At 41.4% G+C, this 21,450-nt stretch overlaps 1 protein-coding gene across 3 annotated transcripts in view; it reads left to right on the plus strand.

Moving 5' to 3' along the window:
• The window catches only part of TEC (tec protein tyrosine kinase), a 62,864-nt gene extending 45,553 nt beyond the window's left edge, over positions 1–17,311 (plus strand). For all 3 annotated transcript variants that reach the window (XM_072124676.1, XM_072124684.1, XM_072124671.1), the window contains 6 exons: positions 6,483–6,654; positions 9,976–10,192; positions 10,843–10,907; positions 12,541–12,659; positions 15,201–15,358; positions 16,048–17,311. In XM_072124676.1, coding sequence (XP_071980777.1) covers positions 6,483–6,654; positions 9,976–10,192; positions 10,843–10,907; positions 12,541–12,659; positions 15,201–15,358; positions 16,048–16,122 — 806 coding nt within the window. In that variant the 3' untranslated portion in view covers positions 16,123–17,311. The remainder of the gene's footprint in view (positions 1–6,482; positions 6,655–9,975; positions 10,193–10,842; positions 10,908–12,540; positions 12,660–15,200; positions 15,359–16,047) is intronic.
• Positions 17,312–21,450: the final 4,139 nt, after the last annotated feature.

Consider the following 21,450-nt stretch of genomic DNA (forward strand, 5'->3'; position numbering starts at 1 on the left):
GAAGAGAGGAGGAACCAAACACTGTAAAAAAGAAGAACCAACAACAGACTCCGCAACCACCTCAAAACTAGTGAAGATCTTCAACCTTTCACAATCAAGAATGTGGAACCCTGCACAGCAGTAGTATACACCAATTCAAAATATGAACGACACACTGGAGTGACTCCGACAAACAAAAGCAAAGTTGTGTGCCACTGTTAGATTAGCACAGAAAACATGAATTTTATTACAACACACACCTAAACACAGACAATACCATAAAAACAATTAAAAATAGTAGTACCAAAGTACATACAGTGCAAAATCGTATTATTGAAACAAAACCCCTCCTGAATGGGTAGCGTAAACCAAGACCAACCCAGTAGATACGTAAACAAATTAAAAGCATATAACCAGCTGACATAATGGTACTGAACAAGTAGACTGGTGCCTAGAAAGAATGGTCCTCAAAGGTTAGTAAGTAGGTACGAGGCAAATCCCCAGTATACATTGCAGGTTATCTGGCATTAAGCCAGGCAGCATGGTAACAACATCAAAAGTGCAGGTTGGTGCAGAAATCAGGAGGTCGAGGGTTCCCCACGCTTTACGTCTCTCACTGGAGACTTCCTCAGGGGTAAAGATGCCCCCATGTTGCCAGGCTCCCCTTATATACCCCCACTGCACATTACCATCAGCTGTTGCATTCAACGCGTTGGGCGCGCATGCTCACTACAGATGCCAGAAATGGCGCGAGAGTGGATGTGATTCTGACTGTCAATCAATACGGGTGCATGCGCAATCAACATAGTCCGGACACCGGAAATGACGAGGCTCCGGACATATCGCTGTTAAGGTAAGTATAGTAACCAAGCAACCAGATGCTACTGACAATAGTTATACCAATCCTCGTGCATAGGAGAGGTATGTAAACCCGGCGATCTATCATTCTGCTCCGACCATATGGCTCATCTAAGGGTACATGGATAAAAAAAACACTCTATTTGTTATAAGTGAAATTGCGCATCTTAGTAGATATAGCACTCAATTTGAAATAAATGAGGTAAGGAAAGGAAAAAGATGAAATAAAAATGAAGATACTGATGTGTCAAGAAGTCTGAGATAAATTCAATTGTACATTAAATTGTAAATTCAATCCTGTGTACATCAAAACACCTAAATAGCAACAGTAAAATTAATACGACGACGATGACAATGAGTCCAGGACCTCATTTCTGAGGCACCCAGGTAAGAAGTGTGTAATATTACACCCACTCTACATAGATAAAGTATTGACAGCGAGATAAAAAGGAATGCCCACATAAAAGTCACCAGTGGGTATTAGTATGCTGTATTGAAGTGCTACTGAGATAGTTGAACTGGCGCAAAAAAAGAGAGTTATAAGATAAAATATATATTATATGCGACGCAGTTACAATAGAATAAAGTGTGGTAGCCGAATATAGTGCCTGGATGTTAATCAAACAGTAACAAGGCTATAAAAGTAAATCATTCAAGTGGCCTGTTATGAGACACATGTATCGTCCAGAGGTACTGGAAGAGTACGAGTGGGAGCATATAGGAGAGCCATGGCAAACAATCAGAAAGATTCCTGTGTACGGTGGGTTTGAATCCCAAAGTAGGTGGAAATCAATTATAAAGATTAAAGTCTCATAGGGAGTCAGAAGTCCAAAATCAGCAGGGGGTAGAGCTGTTGACAAGAGCCGTGTTGGTTATCCATATTACATTGAGTAGTCCTTATCTTTCTTTTTTTCTTTTCTCATTCATTTTCCAGTTCCTTTCCTTTCCTTTTTCTTTTCTTCTTTTTTCCTCTTCATTATTTCTATTTTAATGGGAATAGAGGGTCTGGAAATCAAGGGTCAATTCACAGGTGATATGGTAGATGTACTTGGAGGGACCTCTTACATTAAGGGAACTGTTTAAGTGAACAATCACATATTAGTAAATCCTGCCAAAAAGAAACTCAGTGGGTACCAGAGTGAATGTGAAGAGATAATGGGTGTTAGGAAGTCCCAGACTACAAGGGGCAAGGCCCAAAACAAACCAAATAAAAAAGGGGTGCAAGTGAACTTGAATGTGGAAATATAATACAATATGCTAGGTGAGTTTCTATGAATAAAAAAGGAATACTAGGAGGAAAGAAAAAGATCATCAACCTTTCCACTCACACACTGTCGGACGCAGAATACAGCAAAGGTTTGTCATTCTGCCCCACAACACAAACAAATGAATTTGATCTATTCATGGACCTGAACAGCTATATCCGGAAACTTACTCTTAAAGACACTTTACCATTAATCAGGCTAAGAGTAAAACTGATCAAGAGTCTCCAGATGACTTATTCATCCATACATCACTACGTCCACCATCCAGATTCTACCCCACCCACAGTAGAGGACCTCACATTGATACCTTCTTTTCTATGGTGTCTTCAGAATTTAGGTCTTTACAAAGACCCACTGAATTAAGGAAATCTGACCTTCTCTGAAAGAACCGCATTAAAACAGTCGAGGACGAATCAAGAATTGATAATCAAACCAGCCGACAAAGGCGGAGGAACTGTGGTACTAAATAGGAACGTCTACCTTGAAGAAAGCTACAAAATTCTCTGGGATCAGGAATATTATCAAAAACTAAATGAAGATCCCAGTTCCCAACATCTGGAAATTCTCAAAACCTTTGTCTCTGCGGCTTTTGGTAGAGGCATTTTGAACAAACAGGAGAGAGAATTTATCCTCCCCACGAGTCCCAGGATGGCATTATTTTATTATCTTCCTAAGAGACATAAAAATCCCATATTCCCGCCTGGTCGACCGATCGTATCAGGGATTAATTCCCTCATGTGTAACTTGTCGGAATATGTGGACCATTTCTTACAACCATATGTCAAACAACTTCCAACCTATCTGTGAGACTCCTCCCAACTTATCCTTGAGCTAGAAGGATTTGTCTGGAAACTCTCAATGAGGTTGCTTACCCTAGACGCTACCTCATTGTACACAAATATAACGCATGCACTTGGGATCAACGCAGTACGGAGTACTCTCGAACGTGACCCAAATTTACCTCCACCACAAACGGATTTCCTGATCCAACTATGCGTTTCATTCTTGAACACAACGTGTTCGCATTCAAGAAAAGCATCTTTCAGCAAAAACACGGTACGACAATGGGTACCCATTTTGCACCTAGCTATGCAAATATATACATGGGCGAATTTGAGGCGACCTCTATCATGAACAATGCACAGTACTCAAACAGAATCACATTCTTTAAAAGATACATCGATGATATTTTTATCATTTGGGACGGTCTAGAACAGGAGATCATAGATTTCGTACAAGGAATCAACTCTAACACACGCCGGATTGACCTAACCCTTAACTCCTCCTCTACCCAGATAGAGTTCCTCGACCTACTTATCTCATCCAGTAACAAACAGGATGGTTTAACCATTTGCACTCATTTCAAAAAAATGGACGTCAATAGTTTTTTAGAGTTCGACAGTGCCCATCATAAAAGTTGGCTTACAAATGTCCCATACAGCCAATTTAAACGAATCAGAAAGAACTGTACAGACGACACCACCTTCCATAAACAAAGGTACCTGCAAGGTATCATTAAGGACGCATTTTGAAGACAAAAAAAGCTTTCCCAAAAAGATTGCCTTGCACTGAAAAAGAAGAAGAAATCTCAGTGGAAAGAGCACCGAACTTTATCACCACATATACATCAGATCACAGGATCATTTAGACCATATTATCCAAATATTGGCCAATTCTTTTGAAAGCCCGCCACCTGGACAGAATCATTCCTCCACATCCACAAGTTACATATAGAAGAGCCCCAACTCTCAAGACCATATTAGCACCTACAAAGCTCCGGCAACAGTCCAAAAACAATAAAAAACAAAACACCCATTCTCTTTTTCCAGACCTTAAAGGCAGCTTTAAATGTAGCATCAATAGATGCCTCACACGCGATATAATTTTATATCGCACCCACTCCTTCTGCTCCACGGTCACAGGTGAAACATTCAACCATTTCATGAATTGTTCATCAGACTTTGTGGTCTACCTCTTCCAGTGTCCCTGCCCTCTCAAATACATGGGCAGAACCACACAGTCACTTAGGGAGAGAATAAATACCCACAGAGGCAAGATCAAGAATGGGTACTACATAGTGTCTCACGACACTTAATCAGCTTAATCATGATTAAGCTCTGAGAGAGGGCGAAACGCGTAGGTCATCATACCTGGGCCATAACACAATTGTATTTTTGCCAGTTTTGGATTTTATATGGATGCAAAATAAAGGAATTTGGTTTTACCTGTATATCCCCTGAAGCGCAGACATCGTTTCTTCTATTGTGGATTTCGTGCCTGTGGTCCGTGGGGCTTTACTGGATGTATCTCGCGCTGGGGGTCATCCATGCCAGAAGGTGAGCAGGAACTTTGAATCTCTTCTCTTTGCCAACATATACCCTCATATTCATAGTTTTATTTATACTCTCTCTGAAATCTAAATCCGTTCTATCACCCACCCCAATCTAGTACCTGTTCCACAATATCCTCTCACCAAGTCCTCTCACCCATCAACCAAGTACTTAGCATTTATCACAGAGACCACTACCTTATGCGCGTGCGCCAATCCCTCATGCACGCGCATCCGTGCTCCGTAGTACATTTAAACCGCGAAGCCGGCACGGACATAATACACAGCGCACGTGCAGGCTAGCGTCACATCTTCTGTAAGTACCGCTTTTTACCCAGCTAAATTATCTCTAATATGCCCACATCTTTACTTATTATCAACTTTCATTCTAATAGATCATCTGCAAGCCTACACCAGCCCTTAGTTCCTGAGGTAACCCATTCTTTTACCTTACTCCCACACTACCCCACTTTGTGTTTACTAACACTCCACCTGACATCCAGGTCTACCCGTTGTTGTCCTCTTTCTCCCTAATACCACCCAAGTTCCCCCCAGGACGGACTTTTTCTTGAGAGAAAACAGGGTAGGCACATATTTACATATTTACCTTTTAAAATTTTAAAAAGAATATACTTCCCTATACATGTTTACAATTGTTTATTTTCTCAATGTCACATCTTTTCAATTTCACTGTCTTTCATTACTACAGAATTTTTTATTTTCTTCTTCTTTTATTATTGTGTTATAAGCGCATATTTGAAGACTCCCACTGTTGTTGCCTATCAATTTTAATTTTCATTATATACTTTATGAATCATATGAATTTATGTAAAAACCATCGAACATAGTGTATGAATTGCTATCTTTAAAGTTATACATATTTATTCATATAGTTATTTATTTATGAACATGTTTTTATTGTACATACATTTAGAATTTTTTTCTGTTTATAATCATAGATATTGTATTTTCGGGCCTGAAGAAGGAGGTAGTTCACCTCCGAAACGCGTTGTCCACTTCTGTCAAAATAAACGCTTTGTGAACCTGAGCAGCGTGACATTAGCCTGATCCTTTTACTTCTACCACATGTCCTTTGTCAGGCTGCAAACTGGGGCAGGAATAGGACCTGCTCTATAATTTATGGCCCGGGCTGTGGGCATGAACCCATAGATGTAACAGTGGATGTGTGCCAGTCACTGAAACCGCTAGTACACGGCCAAAAACCATAGTCAGGGGTACAAGGTTTCAGTCTTTTGCAGTAAGAAAAATGCAGTAACAAAAATGGGGAAAAAATCATGCTCCTGTGAACTCTCCTCCTAGGCTTGACGCCCCCTAGGCACAGGCCCTTAAGTGCCTAATAACAAATACGGCCCTTGTGATGTGAGAGCTGCTGGATTTGTGCTGCGTTGGATGCACAAATCTATGTATCTATCTGGAGCTACAATTATACATCAGAATAAATATAATCTGCTCTCACATCTCCCCATGTGATGTCTGGCTCAGGGCTCTATATGTCACAGTTTCTGAATACAGAAAGTGGGGGTAATATATCATTAGGGGACTCCATACAAAAGTTCTATGTATGTTTTTCAAGCTCCACTGCCGTCAGATTCATTAAAATGGCTTTTGGCCCTTGATAATTCTACTGGGAGTGTCTTATGCTATGTGGCTTGCTTGCAACAGTCATATAAAAAGTTGCAAAATACTATCAATCGTCACAGAACATGTATCATCAATGAACTGGCATCAATTTGCGCCAAAACTTGCACCTAAACGTAAAAGTCGCAATTCAGGAATTCAGTCCTATTGTGAAAACCACTCGGGTGTATACGGTATTTCCACTCGTCCCAGGATTTTTTCCCTGATAATTTACATTTGACCTTATTAAAGCATCTTATCAGACACAATGCTGTAGTAGATTGTTGCTAGTAGTTTAGTAAAATTCAATGATATGCGCCTACCATTGCATTTCATTATCACACATGATGGGAAACAAGTCCAGATATTATCAGTCTACTGGTATACAGCTGTTTTTCTCCTCTACATTTCAGATAAGTGGGAAATAAACCCTGCTGAACTCACATTTATGAAGGAGCTTGGAAGTGGTCTGTTTGGAGTCGTGCGTCTCGGGAAATGGCGAGCACAATACAAGGTAGCAATAAAAGCCATTCGTGAGGGCGCCATGTCTGAAGAGGATTTCATAGAAGAGGCGAAAGTTATGATGTACGTATCCTACCAGCAACACTTTGATAAGCAGAGATTTGTGTCATAGTACCAGGCAGTGTAATCTGGAATATCTACATAGCACTGATCATGGTTACACTTTGGGCCACAATTATTAAAATGTTTGCACCGGTTTTCGGCCTCACCTTGCACTGAAAAGTATGTGCAAACCTCTTGCTCATGTGTTTATAAAGTGTCTGCACCAGTTTTGTATCGTGGCTGAACTGTGTCCCTCGCAACACAAAATGTTAAAGGGGTGTTCCACTGCCTATTTGGACCATTCTACATTTATTAATGCGACTCGACAGAATTGTGTTGCACGCTGTATGTTAAAGGTGCACCAGAAACATTAGTGCACACTTCCCGAACAGTGCAGGGTGCGCCACATTTATGAAGATCATGCGCCAATATTCAGTAATCTGGCACACCCTGACATTAGTGAGGCAAACTACTTTTGATAAATGTGGCTCTTTGTGTTTTCCCATGACCACATTAATTCCTTAGCCACAGAATTTGATCACATTGGGGGAGTGTCCTCATATTGCTATTGCAAAATCCCCCACCGAAAATGGTTTGCAAAAAAGAGACAGAGTGGAGCGCTAATAGTAGTATTTTACCCAATATTTTGAAAATATACCAATACAAATGCCAATTAATTCAATTCAAATAGCTAATTTATTAGAACTTTAAAAAATATATATATAAAAAAAGGGGTTTATACCAATTGAAAAGTCCAAATAACGCGTTTCGGGTCGCAGACCCTTTATCAAATTCAGGACATAAATAAATTAATGCATAAATACAGAGAGATACAGAGATATTTATAATAGAGGGTAAGACCTTTACTTACGGTTAGAGGCTGTGGTGAAGTGTAAGAATGTCGCCAAAAGGGAAATTGGCGCGCTATCGGCAATTGGCGGGTGGCGCATGCGCAGTCCCGCGACTGATGCCGGAGATACCGGAAGTGCCGGAAGTAACTTCCGGCGGAGATTGCGACTATCGGCCGTCATAGTAACGGCGCATGCCTATCTTCATCTTGAGTTTAAACATAAGATCATTTTTAATACCTAGTGGCTGCAAGTTATGATATACACATTTTATGATATAATCCATTATGTACCTCATCCCCATGTTTTTACTTATGTATTTGTATATTCATTTATTCCTATTGACGGCATATGTATTTTTAATTAATTTTTAACCTATCGCAATCTCCGCCGGAAGTTATTTCCGGTATCTCCGGCATCGGTCGCGGGACTGCACATGCGCCACCCGCCAATTGCCGATAGCGCGCCAATTTCCCTTTTGGCGCCTTTCTTACACTTCACCACAGCCTCTAATCGTAAGTAAAGGTCTTACCCTCTATTACAGGGGTAGGGAACCTATGGCTCGGGAGCCAGATATGGCTCTTTTGTTGGCTGCATCTGGCTCTCAGACAGATCTTTAATAAATAGTGATGGCTGCTGTGTGTCTTAGACTGATCACTGAGCACAGGCAGCTATGTTACGACCTTTGTACGACCCAGGCGCCATTGCCACCAGCGATGAGGAGCTAGCTGCAGGGAGTAAGTGAATATTCTTTTTTTTTTTGCTGTGACTGCCTATCTACTTAGGGGTATGTGCTGTGGCTACCTATCTCCTGGGAAGCATGTGCTGTGGCTACCTATTTACAGGGAGTATGTGCTGAAGCTACCTGTCTACTGGGAGGCATGTGGTGGGTGTCAGGATTTGGTGTAGTGAACCCCCTGCAGATGATGATGTAAGCAGACACCTGGGACCGGACTCTAAGTGGCAACCAGTCTTCACCAGAGCCCGCCGCAAAGCAGGATGGTCTTGGTGCAGCGTGGTACCACCAGGTCGTTCCACAGGTGCGACTTATCCACGGTTGCAGCCAAAGTCGAGGTACAGGATCACTAGGCAGTCTCATGGTCAGGGACAGGTATACGGTCAAGGTCAGCGAAGGAGCAGAATAAGGAACAGGTCTGGGGTCAACACTTGGGAATGCTGAGAGCTGCCGGTCTCCATAGGAACCCGGGACGTAAGCAGCGAGAAGCAGCAGCGCACTGGCTCATCAAATCTGCGAGTGCCAGTGCGGGAGCAGGAACGTAGAGAGGTGAGTGAGCTTGGAAAGGGGCACCGCCACGGTTAGAGGCACTGGTGTGCCTGCGATCCAATACGTAGATCGCAGGGGCACCCGTGACGCTGGGACTACCCATCTACTGGGGGGCATGTGCATATGGTACGGCTCTTACAGAATAACATTTTAAAATATGTGGCTTCATGGCTCTCTCAGCCAAAAAGGTTCCTGACCCCTGCTCTATTATAAATATCTCTGTATCTCCTCTGTATTTATGCATTGATTTATGTCCTGAATTTGATAAAGGGTCTGCGACCCGAAACGCGTTATTTGGACTTTTCAATTGGTATAAACCCCTTTTTTTATATATATTTTTTTAAAGTTCTAATAAATTAGCTATTTGAATTAATTGGCATTTGTATTGGTATATTTTCAAAATATTGGGTAAAATACTACTATTAGCGCTCCACTCTGTCTCTTTTTTGCAAACCATTTTTCTTGTTGCCTTTGTACCCCCGGACCCCATTGGGGACCCCGGCGTTTTTGAGCTGTGAGAGCTGCATATATAGTGTACTAGCCCTAGAAGTATACCTTATTCCTGACCTCTGACGCAACCAAAGAATTGAATATCCCAGCTGCTAATTCTACATCTTGGAACTTGGGAGCTCATCAAACTATATATGCTTATGAGTAAAGAATCCAAAAGGTGAGCACCCTATGTTTTACCACTAAAACATCACCCTACTCCAAACGTTATCACCCGAGACGCCGCCCTTTGTGTTTTCCCGTTTTTTTGTATTTTGGTGGCTGTAGACAGCTGGGGCCTAGAATACCTGGTTCTCTCAGAAGACCATGTGGTCACCAAGGGTTTATATACTCCCTTGGTCAGGTGGTAGCACTCTCCAATCAGCTTCCAGCTTGCTTCACAATATTATAGAGATTCACATTGTTAACTCTTGCCTTACAAGGCAGTGGCTACAACTGCAATTACAAAGTTCTCCAGTGTTTAGAGACTTCCTAGAGGTGATCAGTCTCCCTAACAGCTCCTAACATGGAGAGGGCGCTATTCGCAACAACCACCTTGCCTATGCGTTGGCAGGGGTGTTGCACAATACTGTGGTAGTATCTCTGCATTGAGCTGTTCTACAGCTGTTCCCCTCTACACGATCAAATCTGCTGACAGGTTCCATTTATTGTAACAAGCAAAAGTGTAACACATATAGTATTTCTCTCATTATTTTTCAGGAAGCTGACTCACCCCAAGCTTGTGCAGCTGTATGGTGTTTGCACAGAAAAGAGACCGATTTACATAGTGACTGAGTTCATGGAGCATGGCTGCCTGTTGAATTACCTCCGTCAAAGACATGGACAATTTAACGCTGACATTCTTCTCAGCATGTGCCAGGACGTGTGCGAGGCCATGAACTATCTGGAGCTAAACAGTTTCTTACACCGTGATCTGGTAATTGTATCAGAATAATTAGATGTACATTGCAAAAAGTCTTCTAGTTAAGCTAGTGATCCAGGACTCCAATTTTAATTTCAAGAGGTTGACACGGATTTACTAAGGCCATGTTCATATCCACATTGGCACTTCTGATTTTCTGTTTCATCGTAGGAATCGTAAAATTTTAAATGATGGTGGTGCCGGATACATCACAACCAAGTTCACCCTACTCACTTTAGTGTCATCTTACCAGATAAAGTTGCACTGCGTGCTGCTATGTTTTTTTCCCTGCAACTTTGACTGGCATGAAGCCTATATAACAATGAAGATGGCTCTCAGCAAAGCAGAAATCTTGTGGAGAAGATTTTTTTACATACTCCTGTAGCCATACAGCAGGGGAGGGCTTTACACAAATTTTACCTGGCTAAGTACTGTATTGGTGACTTTAAATGTGTCTTGTACTTACCATGTTCACGTTTTGAAATAGTGGCCGATCCCTTATGTGTTTTTTTTTTTATGACAAAGATTTATGCCTTATGCACTGGATAGCAGATAAATGTCTCATAGTTAGGGTCTGACTGCCCCTTTAACGGTGCTTTTGCAAGATCAGCTGTAAGGGTCTGTAATGAAGCTTTTTTGATATTTATTATCTGCTTTTCTTTCAGGCTGCCAGAAACTGTTTAGTCAATGACCTTGGGGTTGTAAAGGTGTCTGATTTTGGAATGACAAGGTAAGTAGACACAGAGCAACAATGAAACCTATTTTAACCATGTTATGTTTTATATGCTATACATTGTGAATAAAAAAAATTGAAGTTTGATGATAAGGGCCAGCACCAGGACAGGGCATACCCGCACAAGTGCCGGGGTCCACATAAGGCTGTACATAAGGAATCCATGGGATGAGCGGGGCTGTATCTAATGAAACCAAAGGGGGTGATTTGGGCTTTATATAAAATAACAATGAGGGGCTGTACATAAAATGGCCATAGGAGGCTGTTTAGTATGATAAACTAGGGAATATTTTAGGGATCAGGAAACTGTTTCAGTTTCAGAATTTTTAATGCATGAGTGAGCTTCTAAGGGGCCCACAGAGGCTCTGTCGCCCAGGCGCCTACTGACCTGGACCTGGAGCCGACCCTGTGTAGGAGTAGATTATATTTACTACCTACTTTTAAAAACAGAAGTAGGAATGCAATCTCTCTGATCTTTACAACGCTGCTTATTTTTGACTAATTTCCAATAATTCTTCAGAAGCGTAACATATTACATAAGAGGAAAGAATGACTCAAGAGCTGCACAAGGCAGTGACCACTGTGGGGTATAGTAGGAGATGATAGAACCATGCCCAACAGTATCTCTCTCACCATAATCTTCTCATATCTGGAAAGTATTATCAGAAAATATTCTTTTGCTTCAATTGAGGTTTTCTGTTGAAATAAACCACTTGTGAAATCATTCTGCTTTAACCACTGGTGCAATGCTCATGATATGCTGCCACTTTTTACTGCTGTTTGTAGATAACACATTTAATAACACAGCATTTTATCTGTACACCATCCAACATAATTCATTTTATAACTTTCCTCCTCAGTTCAATGTCCACTTAACGTTTATTTACGTGACGGTCTTCTGTGTGGTTCCTGTGGTTGGCCAGTTAAGGCATGGGCTGTATGTCCGTCTTAGTCATCTTCAATGCTGGTGTGAGATGTGCCAAATTACACAAATTTGCGGAAATTTATCAAGTGTTGGTGCAGCATGCTTTTATCCCTGCCCCCAAGAGGCTATTGCCCCTCCTTATTTCTGGCAAAGGCTATACCCAAAGTGCCAGGGAGGGGACAGGCCCACTTGAGTGGGGGAAAAGTCGCAACACCTGGCCATGCACCAGGAATTATGACTTTATCTCAAGAATTGTTGGAATACTGTCTCATTAGAATTGATTAGAAGTGTAATCTTATTAGACACTGGGCCTTGCCACAGAATGGATTGCATCAGCACCTGCCCTTTAAAAGAAATATACCATCAGAAATCCACCTATTAAGGTAGATCTAATGGAATATTAATGTGCTAAGCCCTGACCTATTATTACCTAGTCCTAAAATACTTTATAAACTAAACTACACTTTATCTAATATGCTAATTATGAGTAGAGGCTAGTGGGGCGTGAAGTAGCTTCTCCAGGCAGTGGGAACAAAGACTACTCGAAGCCCAGTAGCCTCTGCTATCCTTCCTACCTGTGTGTCCTCAAACTTCTGTAGTAGTCCTATTTTTCCCAGTTGATAGTGGGGTACATTTTGGACTTGATAACTTGAAAATTTCCACTTGGATGAAAGCTAATTTCCAATTTTTTTGTTCCTGAATCAGGTATGTCCTCGATGATCAGTACACAAGTTCTTGTGGAGGCAAGTTTCCAGTAAAATGGTCACCCCCTGAGGTATTCAACTACAGCAAATTCAGCAGCAAATCTGATGTTTGGTCTTTCGGTAAGATAATGATAATAACAGCTATTATGTGGAGTACTGAAGGACACTATTTCATTTATTTTTGGCCTTGCCAATTCAACAGTTAAATTCTAAACTAGTAAATCATATGATGAATAAAACCTATGGCAACTACAAGCTGGAGTAGAGTATTTATTAATGTATGTATTTGGGATTTATTAATAAAAATAATAGGATGCAGTGTACAGTGGGTACGGAAAGTATTCAGACCAATTTCCATTTTTCACTTGTTTTATTGCAGACAATGGGTGAGAATAAAAAAGTTTTTTTTGCTCATTAATGTACACTCTGCACCCCATCTCTACAGAAGGAAACCAGAAATGTACCTTAGATATTTTTGCTAACTTCTTAAACAAACACTGAAATATCACATGGAAATAAGTATTCAGACCCTTTGCTGTGAAACTCTGTCACGGGTGCCCCCGTGATCCACGTCACGGATTGCGGGCACACTCATGCCCCTCTCCGTGGCGCTGCTTGGGTCCCCGCACCGAACTCACCTCTCCACTCCTAATGCCTAAGAGCCATTACACATAGGCCAACAAGCAAAAGACTTATCAGGACTTACAGCAGTTATCACAAAACGTTCATCTCCATTCATTTTGCAGCACACTGCCCTGTTTACATAGGGTGACATTCTGCTAACAATCAAATGAGTTGCCACATAAAAAATATGATCAGTTTTTGTACCTTGCACCCTATTTTCAGCCTTATTCCAGATGCCTAGTCATATTTTTCATGATGGATGTACAAGTAAAAAACAGGCTACTGTAATTCCTACTGAATCTAAAAAGTTTTATACTTGTATCATTTGTTTTCTTTTGCAACTTTTTAAAGTTGGCTGAAGTTGGCATACTTTAGCAGGTCTATGTATATTTCTGAATTTGCCAGTGTGATACTGCGATGTTTTAGATCCATGTATGGAACAAAGCATGGAACATCAGTTGTACTTCATTTTGGGCTTAAAAAGTCTCTAATTTGCTCTACAAAAAGTCTCAAAACAAAGAAAACATCTGTCTTGGAAACATACATTTAGGAACACTGCACAGACACAACCAGTTCTTAAGACCCTGGCATAGTTGCAATAATGCAGAAAAAGTGCCAAAAAATCATCAAAAAGAAGAGAAAGAAACTGATCAAAATAAAGATACATGTCCCCTACCGAGTTCCTATTCCTATAAGTCACAAGTCATAAATCTGGCTTTGCACAGCATTGCACTTGCAGATGTTAAAGGGGTTTTCCCAAGAAAGAAAATTCTCAAATCTCAATCCCATAGTGATGTTTACACAATAAAGATCATCTTAAAGGGGTTGTCCGAGTTTAAAAAAATATATATATATATGTGGCCGGGAGCGGGCTGACTAAAATAATAAAGCTGTACTTACCTTCCGGTGCCCTCCCGTATCCAGCGCTGCTGTCGCTCCGGTCTGGGCGCCATGTAAACAAACATGGCCGCCGGAGCAACGCTGCATTCAGCTTCCGGCCGGCCGTGGCCGGGTACGCCTATCCGTCCCTATACACAGCATTGTGTATGGGGGCCGGAAGGTTGTCGTGTCCGGCCGGACAGTGCTGCTCCGGCGGCCATGTTTGTTTACATGGTGCCCGGACCGGAGCGACAGCAGCGCTGGATACAGGAGGGCACCGGAAGGTAAGTACAGCTTTATTATTTTAGTCAGCCCGCTCCCGGCCACATATATTTTTTTATCAAAACTCGGACAACCCCTTTAACCCCTTACTTTACAATATCTCAGTGTTATTGCTGTTTTAGCTCCTATCACTCTCTAGGCTGGTCATTGCAAAATCACAGGTTGTGGGTGGGGAATCTCTATGCAGACACATTATGATCCAACTGATTCTGTGGGGTGACAGTGTGGTTAGATTATCACAGTACAGATGTATATACACTGTCATCTGACTTCTGACATTGTACTAACACATAGAGAGGGAGAGAGCTACATCTGTGTTCTCACAGATATGTTCCTGTCTCCCCCTTCCCCTGGATCACTTATCTGCTTGCTTCCTCACAATGTTATGTTCGCTGGCAGGAAGTGAGTGAGTGTCTGAGCTTTGTTCTGAACTGCTGGGGTCGGGGCTAGAGCCCAGTGAGCAGAGCGACAGAAATCTCAACTGCATGGCATCACACAGAAATCCAAGATGGCTTCCCCGACCCTAAAGTCAGAAGTTACAGGGTCGTGTCTAGGGGCAACTGAAATTGTGTACACCAGGACTGATAGAGACAGGTTGGACTTGTAGCTGTGAAATGCTGTATTTTTGTTAATAACAGTGAATTAGAGAATGTGTTATTTTGTTATCCTGAGTACATACAAGAAACTTGTCTTAGTGTGAATACCCCTTTAACACCAGCAAAGTGAAGTGGTGGAAATAATCCTGTGTGACTTTGTAGTGTTGAAAAATCTCAATGGGTGAAAGCTCCTCTTTGAAGCCCTCTATATTATTAGTCCCCTTTATATTGTAGTCATTTGATTCTTCATCTCACCATTTTCTATGATTTTCCTTTCAAGGTGTATTAATGTGGGAAGTATTCACAGAGGGTAAAATGCCCTTTGAGAACTATTCAAATGTTGAAGTGGTAGAAATGGTGTCAAGAGGAGATAGACTCTATCGACCAAGACTGGCATCAAACAGAATATACAATATTATGATGGCATGCTGGCATGAGGTAAGGAACGTCCCAATAGTATTAAAACTAATATAAGAAATTAGATTCCGTTCCACAACTGTCACGGCAATTGATTGATGTCCCCTAACACAACTAATTGACGTCCTGTCATGATGTCACAGTAGGCACCGATTGGAGCAGATATATGCTGCTGATCATGTGCTGCCAATCAGATTGCAGCAGATAACGGCGGTTGTCTGATATATAATACAGCAAACATCTTCTGTGTATTGAGAGGACTCAGTCAGTAGTGGATTATAATATAGGCAGTTTGGGCAGTAGCCCAGGACCCTTCTAAGGGACCCGTGGCCACCCAAACCACCCACCAAATTTTACACTGAGAAGGACCTTTACCCATGAAATCCTCATACATCTGTTCCTGCTCTTAATACACATGCACAAGAGCCAGTTTAGGACCTTTGAAGGTCCTCCAAAGGTCCTGAAACTGTAGATTGAAAGCAGGCGGAAAAGATGCATCCGTAATTCACCAAGAAGCTTGATCCTAGTACCATATGTAGGATTTGAATCCCAGATTTAAAGGGGATATAATATTTATACAGCCCAGGACCCATGGCAGTATAATCCATGAGCCATGTCCATACAGCCTTGACGATATAATTAAATATTATTATGCCATACGTGTATACTATTTATTAATCTATATATTAATCTTTTTTTTTTTTTTTTAGAAACCGGAAGGACGTCCCAAGTTTAGTGACTTGCTTACTCATATAGGACAAATCTTAGAAGGAGAGCTCTGCTGAACATTACAGTATAGGACACATTTTCCTGTCATTATGGATGTTAGTGACTGATCATCCGGACAGTTTGGACACTTTTGTGGTTTCCACAATATATATATTTTTTAATGTTTAGTGAAACTATTTGCACACTACGTGTTTTGCTGATAACAGATTAACCCACCTCATGTTCAATACCCGATCGATGTGGATTCTGGATGAATGTTCCTTCCTCAGAACTTTGTGGAAGAGCAAACAGTGAATGGTCTTGAATGTTTTAGGTTTGTGTTGTGACTATGACCCACATCTTACAACAAGTGAAGTTGTATATAGTGAAAATACACTACATGGCCAAAAAGTAAGTGGACACTTATTATTATTACACTTATTATTGAGCTTTAGACAAGGTCATAGGAAAGCTTGTTGACTTTGCATATGTCGCTGTCACAGGACATCCACTTTGGTGGAGCTAGTGCATGTGCATTTCTCTTTGGCAAGATCTGTCCAAGTCCCCAGTAAGTGTTAATATTGTGAATTTGATAGGAAGTAGTTGACCACACTAACCCACAAAACCAGGTTGCTGATCCTCTACAATCCTCTGCTCACACACTGCATCTGGAAGTGACATCTGAGTAATAGTCGCGGCTCAAGGAACCTCATGGATTGGGTTTCTACGGTTGAGAATTTGTATGGTCAAGCAGCTGCCTACAAGCCCATGGTCACCAAGTGCATTGCCTAGAATTGGCCGAACTCTGAAGCAATGTAAATGCGTTCTTTGGACTGATGAACTGGCTTTCCAATATTTGTGGGAACAGTTCAGGAAAGGATTTCTCTTTCTCCAGCTTGACTATGCTGCTGTTTACAAAGCAAGGTCCACAAAGACAAAGCTTGACACGTTAAGTTGCTACAGAATGTCCTAACCTGAACAAATTCAAAACCTTTGGGATGAACGCAAACAAAGTAGGCCAAACCATCTTGTCCAACATCACTGCCAGATCCCACAAATGGCTGTATGAACACAACCTCCCATTCAGTTCCTAAAAACACCATGAACACCATAATCAAATCCATGATTTTGGAATGTTAAAAATGATATTAAAATATGTGTGATTGTAAGGTGTCCACATACTTTTAGCTATATAGTGTATAGATATTTAAGTCCTTTAACATTGTGTATGTTCTGGATTTTGCTGAATACACTTATAAATTCAAACATTTGTACATGTGTCTGTAAATATTTTCTTTTACTGTGACATTAGTCTTCTGCATTACAGATGGTTGCATACAGTCATATTGACCTATAGGTTCCCATACACATTAGCTATAGGTTTTGGTGAACCTTCTGCATTGGGATCAGGTGAGGGGAACCTTGACTCTACTGCAATGTGAATTATCATAGGAAAGAAGGACTGGGTGTGTTGGACTCATACTAGACGTGACTGCTACCAGAAGGAGATCCAAACACTAAAAATGTATGTGCATATCATTGTTAAGCACTGATGAGCACCTTTATAGTGTACATTGGTTGATTTGAACAGTACAATAGTTGAAAGATCTTATTTTAGACATTTTACAACAGTTGAACATGTTGGAGCCACTGGAGGATAAAAACTCAGTACATTAACATCTTTGATAGTAATGCAGAATACAACCCAACATTATCTTAGGGCTCATTCAGATGCCTGTCTGTGGGGATATGTATATACGTCCCCATAGGCGGCAGTGGCGGAAATGTGGCACCGTTCCGCGTCGTACACGGGGAAAAGATAAAGCATGCTCTGTCTTTCCCCAAGTGTACGGCTGTGCGCCCTCCAAAGTGGAGGGGAAGCACAAAATCCATCAAAGTTACTGATGATTGTAAGGCTTCTTGCACACAAACGGGACCGGAACCCAGGCATAGCACACGTTTGGCTGGAGAGGCGGAGGAATAAGCACTGGCTCCTCCGTGCCTGGTGCCCGGCCGCATGTACAGGGAAAGCTTGCTCTATCTTTTTCCTGGCGATGGTACAACACAAATGTGCGCTCACCATAGGCATCTCGGGGGACGTATATACAGCTTCAAATTTGTGGCCCCTGAACATTCGTGTGCATGAGACCTAAGTTACACAGTTACAACAGTCATGATGGTGTCTGAGGAGAGCAGTCAAGTTAATGGGGCGAACTGTCCAAAGTACAGTTTTACAGCGTACAGTGTCCTGGAAATTCACTATGCCTTGATTTCTATGAAAAAATAAAACGGTATAATAAAGTAAACAGTATTAGGATAATGAGCACTTGGAGAATCAAACACGCTAAGATCAGTGGTGCTCTGAAAGAATGATTCTAATTTATTAACCCCTTGCCGCCAAGCCACTTTTTACTTCCTTCCATTTTTACCACTATAAGGCCTCACTCACACGCCCGTCTGTGGGGATGTATATGCGGCCGCATATTACATTGCAAATGGCGGCCCGGCGGCGGTACATGTGTGGCATCGTCTGCACCGTACATTGGGAAAAGATATAGCATGCTCCATCTTACCCCGTGTGTGCGGGCTGTGCGCCTCTGTTTTCTATGGAGAGGGGAGGGGTTACTTCCTCTTCCTCCAATTTTTACATGCACTTTAAGAATATTTTATTTTAGTGGGTCTTTAGCTTATTGATAAGATTTTGTTAACTTTTTAACGTATGGAGGAAAAGAAATCGTCATTTTTTTTTTACAGCGTTCACCAAGTAGGTCCTATAATGTTCTGGAACCGGTGGCAGAAGCTTCACATTGTAGTACATCTCGTTTCAGCAAGTCACTGCTGACCTTGACATACTATTACGTCCAATGTCGGGAAGGGGTTAAAAACAAAAGTACGACCAGAGCATGATTGCTTGCATCCTTCCCTAATGCATGGTATCAGCAATCTAAACCACATATTTCCTGACCTTCAGACTAACACAACAAGTATAAAGAATACCCATCTAGCAGTTTTAATGAATATAATTTTAGCAGTTCTGTATACTGACACAAACAATTTATTTTTGAATTTTAAAATAATTTCTTCAGACTACCAGATTTATCAAAGTTTCTGATGCTCCCACAACTAAAAGTTGGCTTAGTTTATGCCAAAAAAAACCAAAATTCTGGTACATTAGTATAATTTTTGGCACACACACCTTTTCCTACAGGCACACTCCATTTGTAGAAGGTCACACCCCTTTTATCGCACTAGTTGTAAAACAGTCTAAAATGCCTTGCATCACATTTATCAAGAGTTTTTAGACCGTTTGCAAACTGCTTCATTTTTGTTTTTTTTTACCTTTACTTCTTCATGTGGTGAGCAGCCAAGCTATAAGTAGCTTTGAAGCTCATACTATGTGGATACATTGGAGCCTAAAGTTTAAAGGCAATCTGTCAGGTAGTTTGGGGCCCCTTAACCAGCACAATAGTTTTTTTTAAAGCCTGGGTTGAGGGTCCAGAACATATAAAGCTATCCTCTGCCCGTTGCCTGTTGTGGGTAGACAGAGAAGTGATGTGTAACGCCCTCAGGCCTCGACTTCACAAGAAAGAGTTAAATCACTTAAAGGGGTTGACCACTTTACCTTATGTTTTTGTAATGTGAGTGTGAGGGTGGGGCAGGATATTAGGTAATTTACCAATATACATCTATTACTAGTTCTGCTCCGCTTTCTTGAAATGTAAAGTGAATCATCCTGTCTTTTACCTCATTAGCCAGACATTCCTGACCATAAAATGGCCGCTGGTGGAGGGTCATGTGATCTGCAATTGTCCATGAACATGTGATCACATAACTCTCCATCTGCGGCCATTTTATGGGCAGGAATCTCTGGCTGTTGAGGTAAAAGACAGGAGGATTCACTATACATATCAAGAAAGCGGAGCAGAACTATTAATAGATGTATATTGGTAAATTACCTCATAACCCCCTCCCCCCCTGACACGCACATTATAATAAAACTTGAGGTAAAGTGGCCAACCCCTTTAAGGCCCCATGCGCACCACCGCCTGAGGGATATATATCAAAATAGATAGGGCCTGGGCGAGCATACATCACTGTGCATGGAGCCTAAAACTTCTCCTTATCTATCTGCTGTCTGTGTATGGAAGGGAAATGTTCCCATACAAGCTACATTTGTTTTTCTTGCTTATTGCCCTCTCTATACATTACACACTATATACTAAGTTATTTGTTAGGAGATTATAGAGTGTGATTGGATAACTCATTTTTAACCCAGCGGCACTTTTGCCATGGAAATGTATCTTTCACTTATTATCTTATTTATTTCCTTCCGATCAGCAGTGGAAATAGCTTTTTCATTGCTGTGGGTAGACATTTGGCAGAACATGTGGAGAAGTGTCACATCTTATCTACTATAGAAATGAAACTTCACTGGAGACATTCAGAAGGCTCCACAGCGTAATGCAAGGGCTGAGACAAGGCACCTGAGCTGCAGGCCCAAATACCCTATTGGGGTTGTACTTCGAAGTGGCTTCCTCTGTTACAGGGAATGACAACATCACTAAGAACAGGATTGCAAAGACTGTATATGTACCACAATGTATTAAAAGCAGAAGGCCCAAATCAGTGTGAAAAAATTGTTTGTTGTAAAATATATTGCTTTTCGTAAATATATACAGCCCTAGTAATTATATGACTTATGAAGCTAAAAATAGTTTCCCTCCAATCCCCATAAAATCACAGTTATAATCTTGCCTGGTATCTATGCATCTTTGGAGCGAGTCGAGAGGGTGTGGCCTAATATCATGTGAACAGGGTGACATCATCACAGGTTCTTCAGCTACTTAACGTTAGCAAACTGTACCCCATGCACATATCTGACCACAGAAAACAATCAAATAAACTTCTACTCTCCCCCTGCATGCTGCTGTGATTTCATGTGATACAATAGGATGTGATATCATGAGAAATATGACCTACCCATCCCATGCATTGGCAGTGTTGCATATACATTCCTATTGCAGGTAAGCATAGGCTCCAAATTTTGCAGACCATAATACATCAAGGGCGCTGCATAGTATCTAAACGCCTTTTATTTCATACGTGATTCATTGGAGGGTCAAAAAGGAACTCTGTGTACACAACTAATCCATTCACATCCCTGGTAATCTTTACCTTTTATCAGATCACCACACTGTTTTTCTAAAACTATACTATGGTGACTGGCCCTGAGTCCTTATATTTTGGTAATGTGCTGCACCTGTGAGTTATAGCAGAAGGGTCCGAATCCATTAGGGTTAATTCACACGTGGTATGCCGCCGTGCGGGTATACCACCGTGTGTTGGAGAGGAGGAGGAGGAGGTGGCCCCTCCTCCCTCCATAGAAAACAGCGGCGCACGGCCGC

Source organism: Engystomops pustulosus, chromosome 1 (genome assembly GCF_040894005.1).
Source record: "Engystomops pustulosus chromosome 1, aEngPut4.maternal, whole genome shotgun sequence".
Taxonomy (NCBI): Eukaryota; Metazoa; Chordata; class Amphibia; order Anura; family Leptodactylidae; genus Engystomops; species Engystomops pustulosus.